The sequence below is a fragment of the Salminus brasiliensis genome, chromosome 13, assembly GCF_030463535.1.
Source record: "Salminus brasiliensis chromosome 13, fSalBra1.hap2, whole genome shotgun sequence".
In the NCBI taxonomy this organism is placed as follows: Eukaryota; Metazoa; Chordata; class Actinopteri; order Characiformes; family Bryconidae; genus Salminus; species Salminus brasiliensis.
Window position 1 is genome coordinate 12,006,444 of NC_132890.1, and position 24,049 is coordinate 12,030,492.

Sequence of the window (24,049 nt, forward strand, 5' to 3'; positions counted from 1 at the left end):
TCACTTAAATCCCATCGATTACATGAAGACTTGAACCCTATTTTAGGGCTAAATACCACATTGTCAGCTCGTTAAATAGAGGAATACAATATGCTGAAATATCCTGAAAAGGTTCACACACACACACACACGCGTTTTAGAGGAGTGGGCGGGCGTAGGGTGGACCTTACCAGTGTGTGTGTGTGTTTGGTTGGTTTTTTTTTTTTTTTCCTCTCAGAACAAACGTGCAGCGGGAGGCAGATGGAGTTTGTCCCCGGACCACAATGAGGTTTCCTGACCCACGGACTGCGTTTAATGTGTCTGGCAGTAGCAGAGAAAGCGCGGCCGGAGCGTGTAGCTAGCCTAGACTGTTTAAACCGCGCGGTGATCCAACCAACTAGTCCGTTAGTCCGTCCGTCCGTCCGGCAGCTCGCCTTGCTGTCGCAGCCCGAGGCTGGAAAACAAACTAAGAGGAAGCGATAGCGACCAAGGAAAAGCCATTTCTCACTTTTTTTTTTCTGGTAAGTAAGTAAACCAAAATCTGCTTTTAATTAAAAATAGTTAGCGGTAGCACTAAAATGTCAATCAACTAGCTAGTTAGCTATAGTTAGCTAGCTATGTTTATTTAACCAGCTATCGATACGCTATGGTGTAATTGATGGTATCTAGCTAGTAGTACTCTATCTATGTTGTTTGTTAGACAGTTATTTAGCTAGCTTTTATTCAGCAGTCATTTCTCTTCAAGTTTGTTAGTTATCTATCTATCACAAAAAAAACCTAGCTAGCTAGGTTTCCTACCACTAACTCTAGCTAGCTAAACTACGAAGCTCCTTTAGTGCACTAGTTAGTTAGCTAGCTAGCTATCAAGTTAGATTTTTTTTAGAAGTTTCTAGCTACATTTTTAAGATTTAATAAACAGTTCGCACAATTTAATACATCGTACGGACGAAAATCGGCTCCCTCAGTTTAACTAGAGCTCACTTTCTGAACGGGCTTTGCGGTTCTCACAGGTCTCGTCTTTCTGTTCTCTTGCGAGCGCAACTTTTCCGTCTGTGTACTTTCCCTCATTAGCTCTGCATGCTCTACATGCCGACACAGCCTTACTGCACTTGTGTTTTATTTCTTACAGGAGCTCGAACAGTGCTGCGATGGACGTGGACGTCAACGAGAACACCGGGACGTTTTCACAAGCCTCCCTCCTCCTCCTGTCTTTCCTTCACCAGACGCCCTCCCAAAACCCGGAGTTTGAGCGCGAGCTAAATCAGCTGACCTGCGATGTGAATCTCGGCGCAGACCCGTGTGTTTACAGCTGCGGGATAGACTGCTCTGACCACAGTGTGGTCGACACGGACATTGAGTGCGATGGGGAATTGGAAACAGACGGGCACGCTCCTTCAAACCCCAGAAATCTTCTTCAGGACGTTCTTCCTCAAGTCCACTTTGATTTGCCAGGTGAGGTTCAGTGCATTTCCACAGCCTGATCATTAGCTACCTAGCTGCATATGGGTGGTACAGGCCTAGCTATATGACTAACAGGCATGGGATGCTGTAGAAGGGAGGGGGTACATATTTTCTGTTGTACTATATATATATATGTGAGAGTGATTTTATTTATTTATTGTTTGTTTGTTTGTTTGTTTGTTTTTTAAGTAAGCATTTTGATGGATTACAGATGTCAGTAGGTCTACAGTACACTCACACAGAGGTTGTGATGGCCACTCCAGAAACCGTTCCTTTTTTGTTTTAAACAGGGGGCACGTTACTAGACATTTGACTCCTTTACTTCAAACCATTTAGGCAGCTAATAGTCTAACGTTTATTTGTGGTATTTTTGTCTGTAGTGAATGCTGGAGTTATTAGACAGGTGGCTGCGGAGCTCATCATAATTGCTGATGATCTTAATCAAGCCATCATGTCTCAAGCTGCGGAGAGTCTGGCCAAGGATCTGACCAGAACCTCTTCACTGCAGGTCAGTTTCCGGTTTATAGTCTCCCTTTCCATGTAATCCCTGTTCTCACGTGTGGAAAGATACAGCTCTCCATGTACAGTCTCCTGTTTATTGTGATCGCTCTGACTGCAAATACAATGAAGAAGGTAATTAGCTTGTTTTTTCATAACCGAAAACAGAAGGGTTGCTCAGACACCCCTGATTTAACGCCACCTCTAGTTACCAGGTTTAGGGAGCGTATTTATGCAGACAAGTCACTGAACACTGACTCTTCAGGACTGGAAAGGAAGAACATTGGCCTAAAATATAATATAGCACATTGTAATAGTAATATTTGTCGTAGTGTACAGTTCAAGAACCTGTTTAAGAAAAGAGCTGTGTGTGCAAGGGCTTCACAGATGAAGTAGGACCCATGTAGAAGAAGACGTTTAATATCTGAAGGGTTTTTGTTTGTTGGTTTATGTTTTTTTGTTTACAATATTGTAAACCAAAGTGATTAGGAAACGGAATGATTTACTTTAGTCTGTAAATACAAGAATAAACTTCAGATAGCTGACAAGTGGGACCGCCATTTAGCGCATCCATTGCAGTTTTAGCGTCAACATTTACATACAAATCTTTCCATGCTGTTTGGCTTAATAGTTTTTCTCAAATATTTTGGTGTGTATTTACCAACTTGAACTAAATAGTCACGGGGGCCGTACTGTACCATTCTACGTCAGCGCTGACCAGTTAGTCTGGTTATGGTTTCAGTTTCGATTAGCTGTGTTTCTAAATCAGGACCAGGAAGTGTGTGGTGTCTCATAATTGTGTGTCAGTTGTTGTTGTCACATGAGTCTGGTATCACGTTATTGCCCTGATTTTTACATGCTAACTAGTGTAGTGGCGCATACTGACTGTGGAGAACCATGAGTTTTTGGGGTTGGTTTATTTATTTATTTAGTTAGTTAGTGTGCGTCAAGCCCCACAGAGTACTTGGGAGGATGCTGTGGTGGTGGCTCCGCAGTTAAACCACCGTGCCAATACCTGGGCTTATGGTTGCCCACAGCACACGTGTTCATGATCACTTTTGTCTACTATCTACTACTTTGTTTTGGTGTCAAAATATTGTGATACATATCTTAAATTGTTAAAATGTCAAAGTATTGTGATGTATAGCCCAGCTCTCAACTGTTTTAATTTCATGCTGATGGAGTTCTTGCTCTCTGTCAAGCAACTGTCAAAAAGTAGTTTTGATTATCCATTTGTAACTGTAAGGTTGGGAGTGAAACGTTTGTTTCTGCCTGCTTTAGATGCCACATCCATACAGGTGTATTCATATAAAAAAAAAAAAAGTAATGTGTTGTGTACGCTTTGGCTGTTTTTCGCTTTTTGATGCAATTTGATTCTTTACATTGTCAAAAATGTTGACTAGACCAATAGAAATGCCCCAAAAATAAAGATAAAAATAACAATAACTTTCTACATTGACTTCCATTAAACGTTAAGTAGTTTTTGTCCTTTTCCTGCAAAGTTGCTGTTTTGGTAATACAAGGATTTTGCAACTACAGAAAATTTTATATATATAGATACAATAGGATTGCGATATGATAATAACTCCATGTTATTATTTTCCAAATATTTTAAATAGTTTTGATACAGTCCTGGTAATATTTTGGCTAGGTTAAGCAACATGAGAACTTGAATTTCATGAATAAAAATAACTTCATATTTCACTAGGTCTTGACATCAAGTACTTTAAGAGGACCAAACTGATCACATTCAGGGAGTCTGTTATGATGGTGACTGTTCATGTCGAATCCTTGTAACTTTTTTGTGTGTTCTGACATTGCAGAAATGGCAGGACCTCCTGGGCCAAAGTGTGGCTGAACTATTGCTGAACTACATGCCTGGGGCCCACAACGAGCAAGTGGCGATGGCCCTTACTTTCTCCCTAGTGAAGGCGGTGTGTGAACATGCTCCTCCCCTGCTGCGGGGTCTGTACAGCCTCCTGATGCAGTACATCTCTCCGGTCAGGAACCGGTGACTCCATCTACAGCTCGTGTTCTCAACTTTGTTTCTAAAAAGGGAGCGTTTTCAGACTGCTGTTTTGTTGCTTTGTTGTTCGCTCATTTAGTTTGGCCTATGGTCTTAACCAGAACACATGGTTTAAATAAGAATGTATGGAAGTTTAGCGACACACTGGATGAAGGAATCTGCATCTAGAGGTCCCTGACAGAACTGTCTTTCCCAAACATGCAGCGCCCGTCTGCTATCAGCTCATTAGAGCCGTCTGTTCAGTCTTATATGTTGATCTTTATGACTCACGGCTGTTTGTGTATGAGGAAATGCCTTGCGTCATATGACAGTGTTATCAAAGCTAAGTCTTCATTCTGTCTGCGTTTATTTTTTGTTTGTTTGTTTGTTGTTGTTTTTTGTTTTGCACAATTCTGGTCCATGAAGAGATCACATGTTCTTTCAGTGAAGTAGCTCTTTTGTTTACAGTTTGCAATGTTTCATTTGGAAAGTTTGTTTATATGCATTAGTTGTATGTTGGTGAATTAAATATATGTGGACACAAATGGACAAACATTGTGTGACTTTTTCCTTTTACAATTTTATACTCATGAAAAGTCAGGTTGCTCACCCAACTGTTAAAATATTGATGAGCAATGATTCTGTAGGAATTCACCGGCTCCAGCACTCATGCATAAGCTATTCACTGAATCCCAGCATTGCAGAGTCAGTGGTACCCTTTAAGATGCACTGTGACTCAAGGAAACCAGTTTCATTATTACTTCATTTATTGCCTCAGTTCCACTGGTACAGACCCTTCTACGACTGTAAGACAATTTCTACAAATTTCAGTTGCTGAAGGGTTCATTTCAAGGGGGTGAAGATAGAAAATACTGTCCATCAGACCCAATCCTACATTTTGCTTGTGGTCGGCTGGGGGTGCAGGGAGGAAGGAGTGTAACCCACATTTCCATACTTATTTGAGCAACACCTTTTACTACAGTAGTGGTGCAAAGCACTAATGGGAAGATTAGGTTGGGAGCATATAGTTAACCACATACCATGTGTAATATTCCTACATTCACAAAAATGGCTTGGCTACTGCACACACCAGTACAAAAAAATAAAATAATAATAATCACTTGTGTCAAATGTTTCCCAGTTAAAACCACAAATGGAAGGCAAGGTTGACATTTCGGCCGAAGGGTACACATTCCGTTCACTATATGTGGTCATCCAGTTTGATTTTTCCACTGAGGTGGGGGCGTCTGATCCCTCCATCAGATCTCTGCTTGATGCTTCTAAAAACAATTGTCCCCCAAGTTCTCTGTGGACTAGGCACACAAAGGGAAAGAGTGAGAGCCCTGTATATTCCTAAATACAGAGTAGGTTGCTGCAGGTGAGGCGTGAATCAGGTAGCCTGGGAGGCTAAACAGAGGCAGTCTAGTCAGTTCAGTAGGTCTGCAAACTAAATTGATGGTGAGCTGACGCAGCAAAGCAGTACTAGACAGAGATCATGTTCTTTGTGTTGGCAAAACAATTCAGAAAATCATTTGTTGATACAGATCACCCTACAGCGGAAGAATATTCATAATGCAAGTTCAGGCTGACATTTCACATTTAAAACACTGAAAAGGGCCTTTCTGGACTAAACCTCGTCATTACCGTGTTACTGCATGGTAAGCAGGACTCTGTGGCCTGACTAAGCTTCACCAGTTTGACAGGATCTCACTGCAATTCCCAGCATGGACTGTGCAAACATCACAAGCACTGAGAATCCCCACAGTGAGCCACCAATTCTGACTGCTAGCCTAGCCACTGAGTTCTAGGCTCATCAATACAACTAAGCTAGTTATAAGTGTAACACAATTCATGAATGCTTGTGGAGTATATCTTGCTTCTGTCTGCACTGAATGAAAGAAACTGAATGAAGATACTTAATGAAAGAAAAGGTAAAAAAAAAAACAACCACCACCAACAAAGCCATGCTAATCTAAAGGTCACACTATCATCATAGTCATCAGAAGGTGGTTTTCCCCTAGCCTTTAAACCAGGCTTTCTTGCTCTAGAGCACCACTGCAGGAAGAGATCTGGCATGCTTACAAACAGCTGGAAATGGTTACATATTTTATTGTGGTTGAGTCCCCGTTTCACTGCGGCCAAAGAAAACTCCAAAAAGCCACTCCACTCTGCTGCACCATCAACAGAAACCCATGCTGACTGCCTTCAACACGTTTTTCTGTGGAAGGGGATAGTTTCATTGGCTCAAGATCAACAGTTACGAACCAGAATCCACCTGAAACTCGCACCAGCTGCACTCTTCTATTTTTATAAAAAAAAAAAAATTAAAAAAAGGTTCAAAGGGTTCTTAGGGCGATCCCATAGAACCAATGTTATCAACTCGATGAGCATATAAAGAACCTTTACATCCACTTCTTTAAAGCTTAATTTAAATGGTTCTTCTAAGAAATCACTCAAAGAACCCTTTATTTCTAAGAGTGTGTATTAAACAACAACCTTGTTGATACAGCACACACTCTATGGGTTTGTATGGGCAAGATTTAGAGGAACAAAGAAAAACAAAGAGGGTGTTTTCCGTCTCACGCTGGGACCTGGGACTGCTGGTTCATGGAGTTAACAAGGGGAATTCAGGACTGAACATAACACACATAAACCAGTGGAGGCATGTCGCTTAAACGTAGGCTCAATGCTAATGATTAGTCACGCTGATCTGACTGATCTACTTATTAACTTACACAGAAATGCTTTTCAGAATCATGCAGCCAATCCTGTCCAGCTATGATCCTGCTGTACTTCTACAAGCGTATTCAGTGTGAGCGTCGAGGACTCAAGCTGTCAGAAATGGACTGAAACACCATCTCAAACAGCAGGCTCGCCTGTGGCATTTAACCATTTAATATTCCATTCAGATATTCCAAGTAAAATCATAATCATGCACATTATCAAAAAACAGGCACTAGTTGCTTAAAACTAAGCCGAAAATGATTGAGCTTCGTCAGCCGAAACTTTAGAACCAATTTGAGTTGTGTGCCATTCGCACTTCTACGCACGTCGTACAACTGCTCTTAAATACACCAAAATGAATTTCACCCCTCTTGGGTAGCGAGTGCCTGCTTCTAAAAACAAAGAAAATGCAAAAGATCAAAAAATGACTCATGGCAGGTACTGTGACACACACGTTCCCCAGTTATATAAGCCTTGCAGAAGTGAAAACCTAGGCCATAACAAAACTAAACAGAGAGAGAGAAAGTGCCAAATCAACATCCAGTTGGGCAACGCAGAACAGAGTAACCTACAGTGTGTTGTAACAGATCAGCAGGATACAAAGAAAGCTAATAGATCAGCCGGACACAAAGACAGCTATGAGAAGAGCATGGCAAACAAAATGCATGAGGCGGACGAGAGTGGTAGCACAGTGGCCCAGGTTTCCTGAAAGTGGGTGGTTGTTGGGTGAAGGGGTGGGGGGTGCTGAGGTCAGATCGCCCGCTTCTCGCTACTTCTTCCTATAAGCCAGAGCACCATAAGCCACCAAAGCAGCAATGGCTACCAGGGCGGCACCGCCATACAGCAGCACCGGAAGCTCAGAAGGGCCTGGTTCTGTCTGCGCCAGAGCTGCAGCTGGGGGCAAGACGGGAGGCTCCTGGGCTGAAGCTGGGACCGCTGGTACCTCCTGCATTACAAGTGGCTCTTGAGCTGGTGGCTCATGATCTGGAGGTGCTGGCTGTGGTTCAGGCTCAGCTTCTGGTTCAGCAGCAGGGACAGGCTCTTTAACTGGGCTTGGAAGCTGTGGCTCCACAGGAGCTAGAACAGGTTCTGGCTGAGCTGTCTTGAGCTCAGGTTCAGGATCAGGCACTAGGGGGGCAACAGCAGCAGCAGCAACAACAGGAGGTTCTGGTGGGGTTGAAAATTCTGGCTGCAGAGCGAATGCGGATTCTGGTGCAGGAGCAGCTAGGCTAACAGGTGCCTCCATGATGACAATCGACTCTTCGGGAGATCCGAGCAAATCGGGCGCTTTAGCTGAAGGAGGAGTGGCTTCTTCCCTAAGCTCCGCCCTCAGGGCTGCCAGCTCACTCTCACTGCCCAGCACACTCAGAACACTCTCCTGCAACTCCCCCTCCTCTGCAGGTTCCTGTCCCTCCTCCAGTAGCTCCGCCTCCTCGCGTTCCACGTGCACAATATCGGAGTTGGACGAGTTGTTCTCACTGCGCTCCTCGGCCAAGGCCATGCCTTCAGCGCTGTCCAGGCTCTTGGTGTCCTCGCGGTCCATCTCGCTTACTTGAGCCCAGGACTCGTGGCCGGTCAGAGACACGGGCAGGCTCTCCGTCTGCCAGGATCCCGGCCCACTGCTGTCTGCCGTTGTCAGCAGGGACTCTGGGGGGCTCAGCAGCTCTGGGACCTGCTCCCCTGACAGGATGTAGATATCGTTACTGTCTTCAGCAATGATTACTCCAGGGTCGTCCACATCGTCTAGGCTGAACACCGCACTCTAAAAGATACAAAGAGGAGACAATGTTAAACCATGCACTGACATCACTCCACTCACTCCTAGGAATTAAGGGTGTAGCAATTTCCAAAACAACCCCCAAACTAGTATCACCAGCAAGTCAGCACAGTCACGCTCCTATTAAGCCCTGATCATTGAGTCTCATCACTTGAAACACAAAAGTCTTGTTTCTCAGCACTCTTTCATCAGAGTGTAGTGACTTCTACCAGCCTCTAACTGCATAACTGTGCACCAGCAGCAAGGAAAAAGTAGATTCAGTTTCATCACATTAGGTTTTCCCTTCTCTTCTCACACACTCACCCATCCTCATGCGAGAACACTAGTCAGTCATCACCTTTGTTCCTGGATGCAGATACAGGCACTAATAAATATGGCCTTTAACTGGTTTCAAAAGTGATTGGACATTGCCAATTCTGGGAAGGGGGAAGCTAGTATGTGATTCCTGAGAATCACTGGATGGCTCAACACGCTCGAAGTTCAGCCCAAATCTGATTTTTGGCATATCTAGAGAGTCTGGACAGCAAAAAACAAAGAGGGGAAAAATTATACTTAAATCGGATTCCAAAGTGCCAGTTTACATCCGGCGCCAACGTGCGATTTTGGTGATCGGATTTCACTTGTCCACATTGTGCATTGTGATCGGATCATGATCGGATGTAGAGGTGGCCAAAGACTCATCTTGTTCACGTTCACTACAAGTCTAAACGGAATATGTTTTCTGTGACCGGATTCTGTCAGGCAAACGGAAATGCGTCTGCTGAAAAACCGTGTTCATCCGGACATGCAGATCACATCCGATCACTTGCAAATAACAGCACGGACAGTTATTCCAATAGATCTGATTTGAGAAACAAATCCGATCTGCCAGCAGTCTAAACGTAGCCTAATTCTGTTAGATCAGCTAACAGCCACACTGTTGGCGGAGTGATTGGCAGAAAGGGCCACTTAACCCACTTAGAGAGCATGCCTGGCTAGTTGCTGCGGATCAAACTGCAAGCTTCATGGGAGCACATACTTTACTAAATGCTACTGTAACAGAATACCATCAGTATTACCCTTCAAAACTCATAGCCATCAAACCATCTGAACAGGAAGCCCACAAGTCAAAACCACCAGCTGATTCACTGCTAGCACCTTCCCATCAATACAGTTCTACTGAACATTATCTTCAGTTTTTAAAAAACATGACAACCAGAAAAAAACAAATCATTCTAGCAAGACGATGCAAACTCAACCACAGAGTTCCACTTAAAGCCATTTCTAAAAGGGGTTTCGTACCAAGTTATTCAGCAAACATGCAAAACAGCCTTCCATGGAAATTGGGCAAAATCTTCTTCTCATACTGGCTGCTGAGATATGAGAATTTAGAAATGATGTTTGAAATGAAAGCCAAATGGAGACAGACCACTCAAGCACTCTTTTTTGATTGTTTTCAGAAGAACTTTAAGCCAAGTGTGAAGCACTTCATGGTCTTCAGAGCTAAACAACAAGATGTTAGACACTGCTGACGTAGCCTTATTGATATGTTTCAACCAACATTTTTATATTTAGTTATTACTGCATTTTGATATGCTTTAAAGGCCAAATCACAGAAGTCTGAACATCTGTGATTTTATTATAAAGTGAATGAGTAATGCATTTGAAACATTTTATTTCCATATAATTTGCATAAAAGATCTGTGACTGCTTTGACCAGAACTGTGTTACCAGAGTTAACCTTGCTTTTCTTTCCTCCTCTTGGTTGGTGTTTGTGAATGCGCTGACCTGTTAAATTTTACACCACTGTTCTTCATATTTCTATATGTCCATTTTCGTGTGTCTGAAGCAATTTTTCCAAGCATATTACTGCTGTGTAGTCTCTTAGAAAATCTACCTAAGCAAAGAGCAAACCACACAGCATTTACTAATGTGCAAAACAACAACAACAGATACGTCTATGTGTGTGTTTTGCAAATGGCTGTCTTCACAAGCAGAAAACCTGGGTTCGTAAACTCATGCATCAACTAGAATCTCGAGTTTCCAACTTGTAAATCTGACTTTACTGGCTGTTCAAATGCAATTAACAAGTGGTACAAACAGTATTTCCCCTTTTTTGACAACACACAAATGCAGCACTAGTTACCATTTTCCTCTAAGCGTGTTCAACTATCCAATGGTGATGTATTAGTGGTGGGGTTCAACCATCCAATAATCATGTATTCGCGGGGTTCCACTTTTTTTTTCCCTTCAAAGGGGTTCAACGTCGTAGTATGACGACTGTAAAAGTGCAGGCTGGCTTTCTACGTCTTGGATTAAGGGCATGCTAACATTTACCTACCCAGCACTGAATCACTGTTAAACATTTAAAATCCTTCCGTTTGAAACTGTGAAGGAACCTCCTCCCATCCTCTTCCTTCGCTTCCTTGAAGGCTCTTCAAAAGCACCTTCAAAGCTTCCTACACAGCTTAAAATCGAATAACCTCCAAAGTTTATTAAGGATCTTATCCTTTTAGCAGTGTAATATCATGTGGTGAGGGAGTCCCAGCCTGTAAGGGGGATTGCAAAGGAGCAAATTAGGGAAATCCCAAAAATAAACAAAAGGATACAATTTCAGACAGATCAGGGTTTTTTTTATAACGTGTGTCATGTAGCAATGTGATGATACTGTTTTTTAAGCATATGCTGAACCTTTAAGCATTTGTTAAACCTACTAACATTCATTGTTCTGAATCCGGTCACACTGACTGTAATCTACTCATTCATGACTTCACATGAAAAGCTCATGCCATCTAGTGGTATAACAGAGAACTGCTCCTGTGCATCACAGTGTGTGCTCACAGTCATAAGATCAAATAAGATAAGATAATCCTTTATTAGTCCCGCAGTGGGGAAATTCTCAATTCTCATGGAGTAATGCATGTGTGAGATTGATTAAATAAGGGTGTAAATATTTTATGATTTAATATGATTACATTTTTATGGACATTGAAACTTCACCATATTAGGTTTTGGACAATCCAGGAGGCCAACAGGCTTTCATTAGGAGAGCACAGACAAAAACACTCCAGCAAATACTGATGCAGATTTTTCAGGAGTACTATTTAATGCCCCGGATCGCCCGTTCTGCCACATCCCAAAGGCAGCTTTAGCTTCATGACTACCATGCTGGAAGTAGCTGTTAGAAGATGGGTCATTTGTGACCATGAAGGAATGCAACAAGCTTTATGTTATTAACAGGCCTGAAGTGTGTCAAAAAGAAAATTCTGCGCACCAGCACACCACCTCCACACGCCTGAACAAAAGGTAGGTTGGGTCCATTAATTCAGGCATTTGGAGCCAAATTCTGCCCCCTATAGTTTGTGTGCCTCAGCAGTAGGGTTGCGAAATTAATGGGAATAAAATGGGAATCGAACGGTGAGAGACATACATATAGAAACTTGCACACAATTTCACACATTTGGACCAAAGCACTACCTAAAGGTAAAAGTACTATTTTAATTTTAATGTTTCATGTTTTTATTGACAGTAATCGCACTGAAACATTTAAGCAACTATTAAATCAAGGTGTAATCTCACAGTTGCTCACTATCTGGTAAATCAGAAAAGCTTAATGAGCAATTCATGAGATTGTTAATGTGATTAATGAACGTGATTTGAGGTTAGTATACCAAGGCTAGCAAGCTAGCAAGAGGATAGCTTACCAAGGCTAGCATAGGCTAGCTACCTATACTTTGCCTTAACGGATTTCTGTAACCAGTTACAGAAGAATTAATACTTTTTTATTTACTTAATATTTTGAAGACCATAAGAACTCTCCTTTGATTGTTTTTTGGTTGAGCTTTTAATTTTTCAATGAAAGAAATAAGCATTTTTAAGGTTCTGCTTGCAACCAACTGCGTCATCATTATTATTTGTATAGTTAGGACTTCATGTCTGCTGTTCACAAAACAAAAGTACATTAATGAGTTGATATGATACAGTTCCTTTAAATTATACAATATTTTCTATTAATTCCAATAAATTCCCAAAAGTTCCCATCAGACATTTTCCACCCCTTTGCAACCCTACTCATTGACTAATTGATCAGACCAGGCTACATTTTTTTACATCTTCAACTGTCCCGTTTTGGTGAGTCCGTGCCAACTGCGGTCTCAGTTTTCTGTGTTCGGCTGACAGTAGTGAAGCCCGGTTTTACTTTCTGCTGCCATTGCCTGCCCACCCCTACAGTTACTGGGCATGAATTAAAGACAGTATTTTTGCTATTTATCAGGGTTGAAGCTTTGAGCTTTTATTTGTTTAAAAATACAACAGTATTGGAATAACGATAAATACATGTAACCGAATAAAGAACAGTGCATGTTAGTAATAGTGACCACCAGCATCTAGTTTATCTAATCAGTCCTTCTTTACAGTAAAGCAGGTGAGCTGCTGGTGGAACTGAACAAATCCATACGATAGCTTAGGCTTTTCTACTGATATTGAGGAACTTGTTAGTGCTTAAAGAACACTGATCAACTGCAAGTGACATTACCATCAGTGTAATTAACGGTGTTTATTAGATGAAGTGCAGCAGATGTTAAATTAAGTGAGAGTATGTGAATAGTAGTTTTTAAAAATGCTAATGATGCATTTAGCCTGTGATGACATCTACCATGATGAATATTGTGTATTGTGGAAAAACCTTTTTAAATATCATGATACAGTATTTTTACCATATCGCCCAGCCCTAGCTGCCAAGTCACAGACCTATGTTGAGAGTGTTCTGCAAGACGTGATTGATGTATAGTCTCCAGAGCGGAGTTTGTTTTTAGAACTAATTTATTTTTATTAGGCTGGACGTCTGGTGACGTCACCACACAGCCTGGTTGGATCGTTCAAGCTGTTCAAGTCTGACCAACAGGCTACTACAAGGACCTTGGTTGCAGCCTAAGCACTGGAACGTAGCTAGTGACTGGAGCGCACAGTTAGAAGAATACAGGTTGGTTTCTTGATTGTGTCCTTCTAACCAACATTTGAAAACTGTACTGACAACACCATATTTTGATTACTGCCTACTGAATTTTCTGCAGTACAGTAATCTACATAATCTTACGGTTAATGTTTTTACAGGCAAACACAGGCTTACTGGTGAGATAAACAGTTCACCACGGTTCCTCCTGTTCTTTGACCACAGAGTCATGCCACTTTTACCACATGCCACATATCTGAAGCAAACAGCTGGGCAGTGCGGAAGAGTGAATCCGATGCTTGTATAAGGGATCAGACTTGTGTGCGTGCGCTACGTAGCTGCAAATCCCTTCTACATGTCTCCTCTGCGGTCTAGAGTTTGCACTCGCGTCACTCCCAAATCACATCGGATGGGTTAAGAATCATACCAGGTGACCGGGTGAGCTGAACGAGCTCACAAAACCAACCTGTGGCTCCCACTCCATTTCAGTTTTTTGACCCAACTCTTCTTGTGCTTCATGTGTCCTCTCATATCAGGAGGATTCTCACTGATATTCATGTTTCTGTAATCCACCACTGAGCATGTGAACCCAGTGCACATGTAATCCTTCCCCTCTCTCTCTATCTCTCGCTGATGCACACGCAAGCATCTGGACTAAAGCATGACCACTTGGACTGTTACATCACTCTGAATGCAATTTGCTATAAATGCTTTCCATAAATCAATGACGGACAAAACTGTAATACACAATCTGCATGTCCAAATGTTTGTGGACACCCCTTCTAATGAATGCATTCAGATTCTTTAAGTTGCTTCCATTGCTGACACACATGTGCAAATGCATCATCTTGTCCAGTATCTGTAGAGAAGTACTGCCAATAGAACAGGATCTTCTGGAGTAGATCGGCATGAACCTGTTGGCACCATGCCAAATGCCAGGTGTGGGCTGTGTGAGTGGTATAAAGCCCCCCTGCATTGAGCTGTGGAGCAACTGTGTTCTCGGGAATGATGATGCCTTATCCAATCTTGGTTGGGATGAGTTGAGGAGTTGGGGATGAAGTGGGGTGGTGATCAGCCAACATCTTGACCTTGCTAATGCTTTTGTCCCTCAATGCAATCAAATCCTCACAGCAATGCATATATAATATAATCGAAAGCCCTCCCCGGACAGTAGAGACAAAGAAGGATGAGCGCTTTTTTTTTTTTAAACCCTTGATTTTGAAAGAAACAATGAATGAGCAGGTGTCTCAATACTTTTGCCTATACAGTGCATTAATACGTAAAATTCTGCCCTAAGCAGCGCTACCTCATACTGATAAATGAATGTTTGTGGATTTTACATGTATATAACTTGTTTGTGTGACAACTGAATTGGTCTCTGAATGTAAGCATAATGTGTTTTCAGAGCAAAACTGCAAACTTTAATGTTGGTCACTTTTAATGCCCTATAGCTTGGTGTTTCAGCAATTCACAATGAGACCGGTACTACATTCAAGTCTTATACTGAAGCACTGAAGCACCGTACTAAAATAAAATAATTCCTTTTGCATAGAAACATTACATGTATTAAACCCCTTTATCCTTTTCGGTTAAAGTATGCAACTGAATTTACAGAAATGTGCCACAACACTACTGTGTTCATACTTGTATTTTGAGTCCCCAAATCTGGACCAAAACAGAAATTAATATATTGTTTTATATAAAATCATTACAATTTAAAAGAACCATTTGAATGTTTAAAATGTTCTTCACATTAGTGGAAAACATTTTGTAGGCAGTTCTCTATATGACTTTTATGTAAATGCTTCAATAGGGCACCAAAATAGTTTCATTATTGTTAAGAGTTAAACAGTTTTTTTTAGCAATATACAAAACCCTTTCTGCTTAGTGTCTTCTTATATATTAAATGTAATTTGCCACAAGAGGCCGTGCGTTACCACAGATTGTGAGAAACGGGACTTGTGTGATTTACAGCTTTTTAAAAAAAAAAAAAAGAAAAAAAAAAGAAAGTGCCACATTTGTTTATGTAATATAACTGTGGTGTCTGGTCATATATCTAACTAACCGGTTTTAAAAATTCCCACCCAGAAAGCAATGTTAATAATAAAGATCTCCGGTGTGCAGGTCTTATAATGCTTTTTCTGAGTGCAGAACGGAGCGTTCCTCTGATTTTCATTATGTGGATTGCGTGTGAAGGCAAGTGCCTTTGGGCTGCAACACACACACACACAGCTGCCAGACAGCAGAGAACAGCACCAAACAAGAACCGACAGTGGCAGCTTCCACCTCGTCCCTCTTTAACCTCACCCTGAAATCACTACTGTGGTGAGTTAAGGCAGATTTCTCTAGATGTAAATATAACACTAATCTCACATTTAATAACAAATGGAGACTCGGATGCATAAAAAAAAAAAAAAAAAAACCTCAATATTTGCTACAGATTACAAAGGGTCTAAAGCACAGAAACATGGACATTACCAACATGCTGTCTACTCATCTAGAATGCTTAGGCAAGCAGATTGCCGCTGCTCTATTTATTTAAATAATAAAAAAAAAATTGCATCCAATAATCAAAGGATATGCCCCAATCCTAAATAAATATATTTAAATATATATATTTAATTGAATGAGGCAGGCCTGTGTTCATAACAGATGGATTAAAAATCACTCTTGGCATTTTGCCCCATTTTTAAGCTGCTTTGCAGGAGACGCTGAGAAAGAGGGGTTTACCAGTTTATCTTTTTAAAATGTAGGCTGTAACTGCCAGAGCCCCCGATTAAGGGTCCACGAGGGGAGCTCCTCTCATCGCACTACTCCACAACCCTCTGCCAAACAACAAGAATTAATCTACAGATACAGCAGTCAGTTGTTATTCAGAAGTCAGGCATCAAAAAGCTGCTCTCCATCACACACACACACACACACACTTTAATGGAGATAAAACATCACACATTACACAGTCTACATTACAAGGAGACTACCAACCAACTACAAACCAAAGTAAACCGACAGTAAACACTGTTGGGTGTGCACTGGGGTAAAGCACCTCAGACAAATTCTGAGAACCTTCCCTCGCCTTGGGACATAGACACCACAAGCAAATTGTGTCAAATATTTAACATGGGTGTGGAAAACTTTTCACGATCTGTACGAGGGAAAAGTTGTCAAACGTTGTCTCAGGATGTTTCCCAGAAGCAGGACAGTTATTAAATTATTTTATGTATAAATAAATACTAATAATTAATTACATAAGTATTTAAACACCTCAGCGTCACTGCGTCTCAGCATAACTGAGAATAGTCCACCAACCAACCAAATATCCAGCCAATAGTGTCCAGTGAGCAGCTTCCTCTGATTACTGATGAAAAACTATAGGATGACCAACACAAACTGTGCAACAACAGATGAGCTTCTGTCTCTGGCTTTACTCTACAATATGGACCAGCTAGGTATGAGTGTCTAATAGAGTGGACCCTGAGTGGACACAGTGTTTAAACACTCCAGCAGCACTGCTGCGTCGGATCCACTTGTGCCAGCGCAACACACATTACTAACACACCAGCACCATGCCAGTGACCCACCACCCAAATCAGTCCTGCTCTGCGGTGGTCCTGTGGAGTCCTGAGCATTGAAGAACAGGGTGTAAGGAGGCTAACAAAGTATGCAGAGAAACAGATGGACTACAGTCTGTAATTACAGAACTACAGTGCTCCTATATGGTGATTGGAGCTAGTCTACTGTAATGAGTTCGGTCCAAACCAGGGGTGGCCATAATGTTCTGACATGACTGTGTATATTATACATTTTGTTGCTGTAACACAAAGTATCCATTTTTGTAGTTTTGTAGTCACTTTTTGAGATTATCTGCATCTGGCAGTAGTGAGAACTACACATCCCTTACACCCTTCTGCATACTGTAAAGGACTAAAAAAAAAAAAAAAAAAAAAAACTAAAATTAACATATAAAAAGAAAAAACTTATTTTCTAATATTTTTTTACAATATGCTCAATTAAAAAAATTAACAATTTCTTATTTTCATGTTTCATAATCAATCATAATTTTTCCTTTGGAACTCTCCCAAACCTACTGTATTTTGGTAAAAGACCAAATTTTCCATTCACACTGCTTGTATGACTGTTTCCATGTCAGGAAGGTCTCTGCTAAAGATAATCATATCTGTGCACAAGGGGGCCCAATGCATGTTGCTTTCCACATGCTGGTGGCCCACGAGCAGCCTGAACTGCGTGCCCAGATAACAGCAGAGCAGTTACACTCTGCATTATGCAACGTGCTGGAGCAAGCTTTTGGCTTAAGCTGCCCAACTCAGCTCATTCATAATTGAAGAGAGTGCCAGAGCGATCACTCCTGTCCTTGAGGGCACATGCAGAAACAGCACTGACGCTTAACAGCACAGCACGAAGCACCCCTGTGGGACCAGAGCTGCATCCTGAACTGGGATGTTCTCGTCTGGAAGAGTGCAGACAGAGTGGATACAGTTGTGGGTAGAAGTTTACTTATCACGGACAGTTATTTGGGGGGGGACCCATCACTCTGGTGCATGAAAGGAAAGCAGAGTTCTACTATTGTGAGGCATGGAGTCTCATATGGACACAGATGGAGCGTAAAAGAAGAAATCTTCAAGTAAGTCAACCCAGAGACATGTTATCAACGAGGAACCCGGTCAGTGATTAAAATATGCACTGGAGTTCTAGTAATGCTCAACATTACATCTGTTTAGGGATGTTTAAGTCCCGCCCAACAACAAAAAACGAAAACAAAAAGAGCCAGTCAATCAGCTTGCTGGTTACAAATAAGTCCCACCCTTCAACAAAATAAGCCACTCAGCTTGCTGGGTATGCCATGAGTGGAGAAGGGTTGATGATATTGTGGCTCTGGCCAGATCATGTCAAAATAAAAGTCACTAATACAAACATAGCAGTGACACAAAATACTTTCAGACTAAAAAAACTAAAATTACCACCTCACACTTGTCTCCATTCCATCTTTTTTGCTGATCTGAAAACTGTGTTGTGTTATATGTTATTGCTGCTATCTTTGCACAGCCATGGTTTTAAATTCTGGCAGGAAAAAAAAAAAAAAAAAAACATAGGATAGGATATAGGAGTTTTATTTAGCTTTAATATTAGTATGAAAAATACTTAAAAAGTGAATAAGGCATTTATCTTTATTGTCTTCATTGTTACTAAGCTAGCTAAAACATAAAACAACTACATAAGAGATCATAATCCAAATCACCAATTATGTTTCTATAATTCATAGATTATTAGAGTATCTAAAATAGTCGTTTGTTGTAGCCCTACTTGCTATAGGACATTTAACAAAATATTAGTTGTGCTGTATGTAATTTTTTGACCTTATTTGTATAACTGAAATAATTTTAAGCTCAATGTTGCCATGTCATTCTTGTCCATTTGCTTTATATAGGAAATATAGTAGTGGGCCTTCTATATATATATATGGTATATAAGAGATCTTCACACAGGGTACAATAAAAATATTGGCAACCGACGCTCAACAAAGCTGTCGGTCTTCCTTTTCAAACAGCACAAGGGAAGACTAGTTAAGGAACCTGGTATTTGGAACGTCACAGCAGCTTTAGGCTATTTCCACAATTAATTGCTTTAAACTGCAGGAGCTGCAAACATTTTGCTACAATCTGACCATCGTCCTCACGGTTTAGACCGCCCCAGCCCCCTCCTCCTCCTCCTCCTCCTCCTGTCCTGGGGGTAGAGGAGCCCTGCAGCGTATCTAGGACAGCCTGTCTCCAAATGATTTTAAACGAGGATTTATCAGATTTATTTCTGGACTTTCCTATGGCACACAGTGTGTGTGTGCACGTGTGTGTGCGGCACATGGTGCCAGCTTTGCGGCTGTCACCTGTGTGAAACGTCTGTTACGTAAAGCAGGGTGCTGAGTGATGTGCAGGACGCTGCATGTTGACATGGCTCCAGATCAAGCATACTCACCAGCTCCTGATTTATCCCCCTGCATTACTGCATTAATGACGGCATCATATCAACCCTGCCGGCCACTCGCTGGTCAAAAGGCACCAGTCCAAACAGCAACATGCCTCCATTTTTTGGGGGGGTTTTTGGGTTGTTGGAACGGACAGATCTGTACTTGATGGCAGTGGACTTGGATCATGATCATGCTGACGGTTTGTTGCCGCCTTAGCAATGAGGGTCACATTACATTACATCATACCACAACAGTGCAGGAGTTCCTGAAGGCCCTGACATTGGAGTCTGACAGCAGTGTTTTGAAGGACAGCATGGAGGGGTACTGGCATGGAGGGAGCAGGCCACCCCCCCCCCCCCACTCACTGCCCACCCAAACATATATCTACATACAGAAATACTCTTTTGCAAACTTACTTTTGCATTGTAGCCCTACAATTCTGACCCCAGCAGGAGGAGGCCACACTGCCCTGTCATACTCTACAGTTTTCCATGAGCCATTTTGTGCTGTTGTTGGAGCTCTCAAAATGTCTCCTCAGCGTGTTGCCCTCAATGTCATTCCACACACACACACACACACACACCCTGTCTAGTCACACATTCCAATCTCAAAAGCAGATTTTGAAAACGTATGTCCTTTTAAATAACAGATACAGTCATCGCAGGGAACTGTTTGCTTACAAAGGTTCAAAAACTAAAAAAACTAAAGGCCTAAAGGACCACCAGAGATTCAGTCAGGACTGGGTGACCACTGCAGTTTGTATTGTAGGACAATGTAGGAACTCTTACACTTTTACTACATAGAACGTAGTGACTTACAGGCAGGGTCAATAAACTGTATATTGAAAACAAGCCACCTGAACATGTAAACAGCTTTAAATAAGCATTTCATTTAATATGTCTGATAACATCTTATAATATCTGATACATCATCTGATAATCTGATAATGTCATCTGATAACATCTGATAATGTCACACCACAAATAATAAAAATAATAATAAAAAAAAACATTTTGTGGGCATTTCTCATTTTACTTCAACTTGCTAATCTACATAGAACAAAACAAATAAAAAATAATAAATTACTGAATGCATAACTAATAATTTAACCCTCCCCCCTTTTCAGAACCAAATAGAACCCTTTCCCTAACAAATTCTTTTAAAATGGTCCACAAAACTGCCTTTTTATTCTTTCATTTTTTTCATTTGTAATACATTATCAATAAGTGGAAAATCTTAATCTGGCAGATGTTCCTCACATTTTGTCAAAATGCTTCACAATCACCTGCAATTACATCGATTTACATTGACTTTTTTTAATTGAAAAGTAAGATGGCTTCTTGCAACTGTAACTAGACTTATCTGTAGCTTTAACCTTTAACGTCATGAACGTACATTGTTTTCATGCTCATGATGCTCGTGTCTGCTGGACTGGTGCTAAATGTTGCTTGTGGAACAACAAAGGATCCATCAACCTATCAACCAACCGATCCAACAACGTTTGCTGATGTATAACGGGGTGATATATGACCCAACAGCAGGGCCACTCAAGGCCACTCAGTGGAAAGTCTTGTCAGTCAAATCGACTGAAGCCCAACAGACGAATCAGACCTTTCTTGCTCAGCTCATGTTGCCTCAAACAGAACTACAAAAACCTGCCCGAAAGCAGCGTGCTTACCTGACTCTGCTGGCTTCCTGAAAGAGTGAAATCCCGGTGCAGACAGCACCACAGAGAAGCAGTGAAGGTTTGTTAATGTCAAATTAATGACTAAAGCAAACAGCTTCTGGTGAGCGATGAAGGGGGCTGTCGGAGCAGTGGAATTAGAACTGCTGCACAGGAGTTCTTGTTCACTGGCTGCTCCCTCCCCCAAACACACGCACACAGAGACACACACGCAAACAGACAGACATGCACACCCACCCACCTACCCACCCCTCCCTCCACATTTGTGTCATCTGTGCCCGAGTGCAGGGTTCCTCATGGACAGTTTGCACAGGAGGAATTTGCCTCTATTCATAAGACAATGGCCTCTCTCCTCTCTGCAGAAGCAGCGGCACGCTAATTAAATTAACCCCACTGAATGAGTTCTTCTAGTTACCACACACACACACACACACACACACACACACACACACACACACACACACACACACACACACACACACACACACACACACACACACACACCGCTCCTGCAAAAGCTTTCACAACCCTCAGGGACAAAGTGCCCCGAAGTGTACACAGACAGAGCTTCACAGGGAGCTTCACAATATGTGCCTATTTTACAGCTCAACTACCAGCTCCATTTGGCCCCATTGTTGGTGCAATACAAATATGACTGCTATTATTTTCGGTACTGTGCGGAAGTTTTGGGCACCCACGTACATTATGCACTTAAAACCACTCATTAACAAACTGCAATAAAGTGTTTTATGCATGTTAAAAACACCCTACCAAATTCTAGCAGATCCAGGTAAACAAATACAGTAACAAGAATTTAAGAGCTACGAGTGACTCAGCAGTCTAATGCGCGTCCACTATGGCCCATGGAATGGGAATGCTGAGCAATGCTGCTTTGCCATCAGTAGCCAGAGTCTGAGAGAGCACAATAGTCTTTGCTCTTTGCGGTGGGTAGATGGGGGCCTCTCCCCTCATTACTCTTAAGCAAGTCATTCTTAAGTTTGCCGGCACAGGCGTTTGCTGGCTGTAGTGGTTTAGCTGGGCCCCCCCGCCCGCTTTCCTCAGAGCGTGTATGCTGGTTGGCGTTCACTGCCAAAAGAGGCGGTGGCTGTCTTCACGTGTCTTCACAGCCACCACTACGGCCACCGACCGCGTTACATCCTTAACCTCCTAACTGCTAGTGCTAGGACATTCTGTGTGTCTGTCTGTCTGTGTGTGTATATATACAGTACAGGCCAAAAGTTTGGACATACCTTCTCATTCAATGCGTTTTCTGTATTTTCATGACTATTTACATTGTAGATTCTCACTGAAGGCATCAAAACTATGAATGAACACATGTGGAGTTATGTACTTAACAAAAAAGGTGATATAACTGAAAGATTTTTTTATATTCTAGTGTTTTCAAAATAGACACCCTTTGCTCTGATTACTGCTTTGCACACTCTTGGCATTCTCTCAATGAGCTTCAAGAGGTAGTGACCTGAAATGGTTTTCAGGTGTGCCTTATCAGGGTTAATTAGTGGAATTTCTTGCTTTATCAATGGGGTTGGGACCATCAGTTGTGTTGTGCAGAAGTCAGGTTACTACACAGCTGACAGCCCTATTGGACAACTGTTAAAATTCATATTATGGCAAGAACCAATCAGCTAACTAAAGAAAAATGAGTGGCCATCATTACTTTAAGAAATGAAGGTCAGTCAGTCCGGAAAATTGCAAAAACTTTAAATGTGTCCCCAAGTGGAGTCACAAAAACCATCAAGCGCTACAGCGAAACTGGCACACACGAGGACCGACCCAGGAAAGGAAGACCAAGAGTCACCTCTGCTTCTCAGGACAAGTTCATCGGAGTCACCAGCCTCAGAAATCGCAAGTTAACAGCAGCTCAGATGACAGACCAGTTGAATGCCACACAGAGTTCTAGCAGCAAACCCATCTCTCTGGCCTTCACGGCCAAATAGCTGCTAGGAAACCACTGCTAAGGAGAGACAACAAGCAGAAGAGATTTGTTTGGGCCAAAAAACACAAGGAATGGACATTAGACCAGTGGAAATCTGTGCTTTGGTCTGATGAGTCCAAATTTGAGATCTTTGGTTCCAACCGCCGTGTCTTTGTGAGACGCAGAAAAGGTGAACGGATGGATTCCACATGCCTGGTTCCCACTGTGAAGCATGGAGGAGGAGCTGTGATGGTGTGGGGGTGTTTTGCTGCTGACACTGTTGGGGATTTATTCAAAATTGAAGGCACACTGAACCAGCATGGCTACCACAGCATCCTGCAGAGACATGCCATCCCATCTGGTTTGCGTTTAGTTGGACCATCATTTATGTTTCAACAGGACAATGACCCCAAACACACCTCCAGGCTGTGTAAGAGCTCTGAAAATGATTTAATGAACACAATGACTCCAAAAGTTGCGTTTTACTAAGCAAATAAACAAACACCTACTGCACAGATAAGGAGTTATCACTCTATATTTTCCCCACAGGTGCCTAAAACCTTTGCACTGTACTGCATGCGTGTGTATATTACCTAAGAATATTTTTTTTTTGGCTATAGTGACCTTCAAGCTAGGCTTGGCTGAAGGCCGCACAACAGTGGATTAATCTTTTACTGCGGTCAAACCGAAAACAGCCGCGTAACTGAAAGAGTCACAGTATTCAGTAGAATGTAGAAAAGGGTTCTAGACTCTCAAAAGCACTGGACAGGCCGGGCAAGACAATGGAAGGCAGCTTTCACCCATGCTAAATAAACAGTGCAAATCAACTTCTGCTGGGCTAATTTCAAAGACGTTCTCACTGAAAGGCTAAACACTGCTCTGGGAACATGAATTTTGCATCGATGGCACTGTAACCCACTTCTGGGACTAGTATGAAGCCCACTTGCAACATCAGCTCATTGGAGTATATGACTAAAGAGATGCACTCGGAGAGGATTCCTACTAACGCCTGAGAGGAGAACTCTTGCTCCCTCTCCTGGTAAAAAAAGGGATGCGCTTTCTTCATCATGTCATT

At 41.9% G+C, this 24,049-nt stretch overlaps 2 protein-coding genes across 3 annotated transcripts in view; one reads left to right on the plus strand and one right to left on the minus strand.

The window, feature by feature from the left end:
- The first annotated feature begins 200 nt into the window (after positions 1-200).
- Positions 201-4,496, plus strand: bida (BH3 interacting domain death agonist). Its single transcript, XM_072695181.1, has 4 exons — positions 201-500; positions 1,109-1,431; positions 1,821-1,948; positions 3,762-4,496. Exons 2-4 carry the CDS (start codon positions 1,128-1,130, stop codon positions 3,951-3,953), a joined length of 624 nt encoding a protein of 207 aa, XP_072551282.1. The 5' UTR covers positions 201-500; positions 1,109-1,127; the 3' UTR covers positions 3,954-4,496.
- Positions 4,497-4,695: 199 nt separating this feature from the next.
- bcl2l13 (BCL2 like 13) overlaps positions 4,696-24,049 on the minus strand; it is a 30,068-nt gene continuing 10,714 nt past the window's right edge. For both annotated transcript variants that reach the window (XM_072694925.1, XM_072694926.1), the window contains one exon: positions 4,696-8,429. In XM_072694925.1, the coding sequence (XP_072551026.1) occupies positions 7,437-8,429 (993 nt within the window). In that variant the 3' untranslated portion in view covers positions 4,696-7,436. The remainder of the gene's footprint in view (positions 8,430-24,049) is intronic.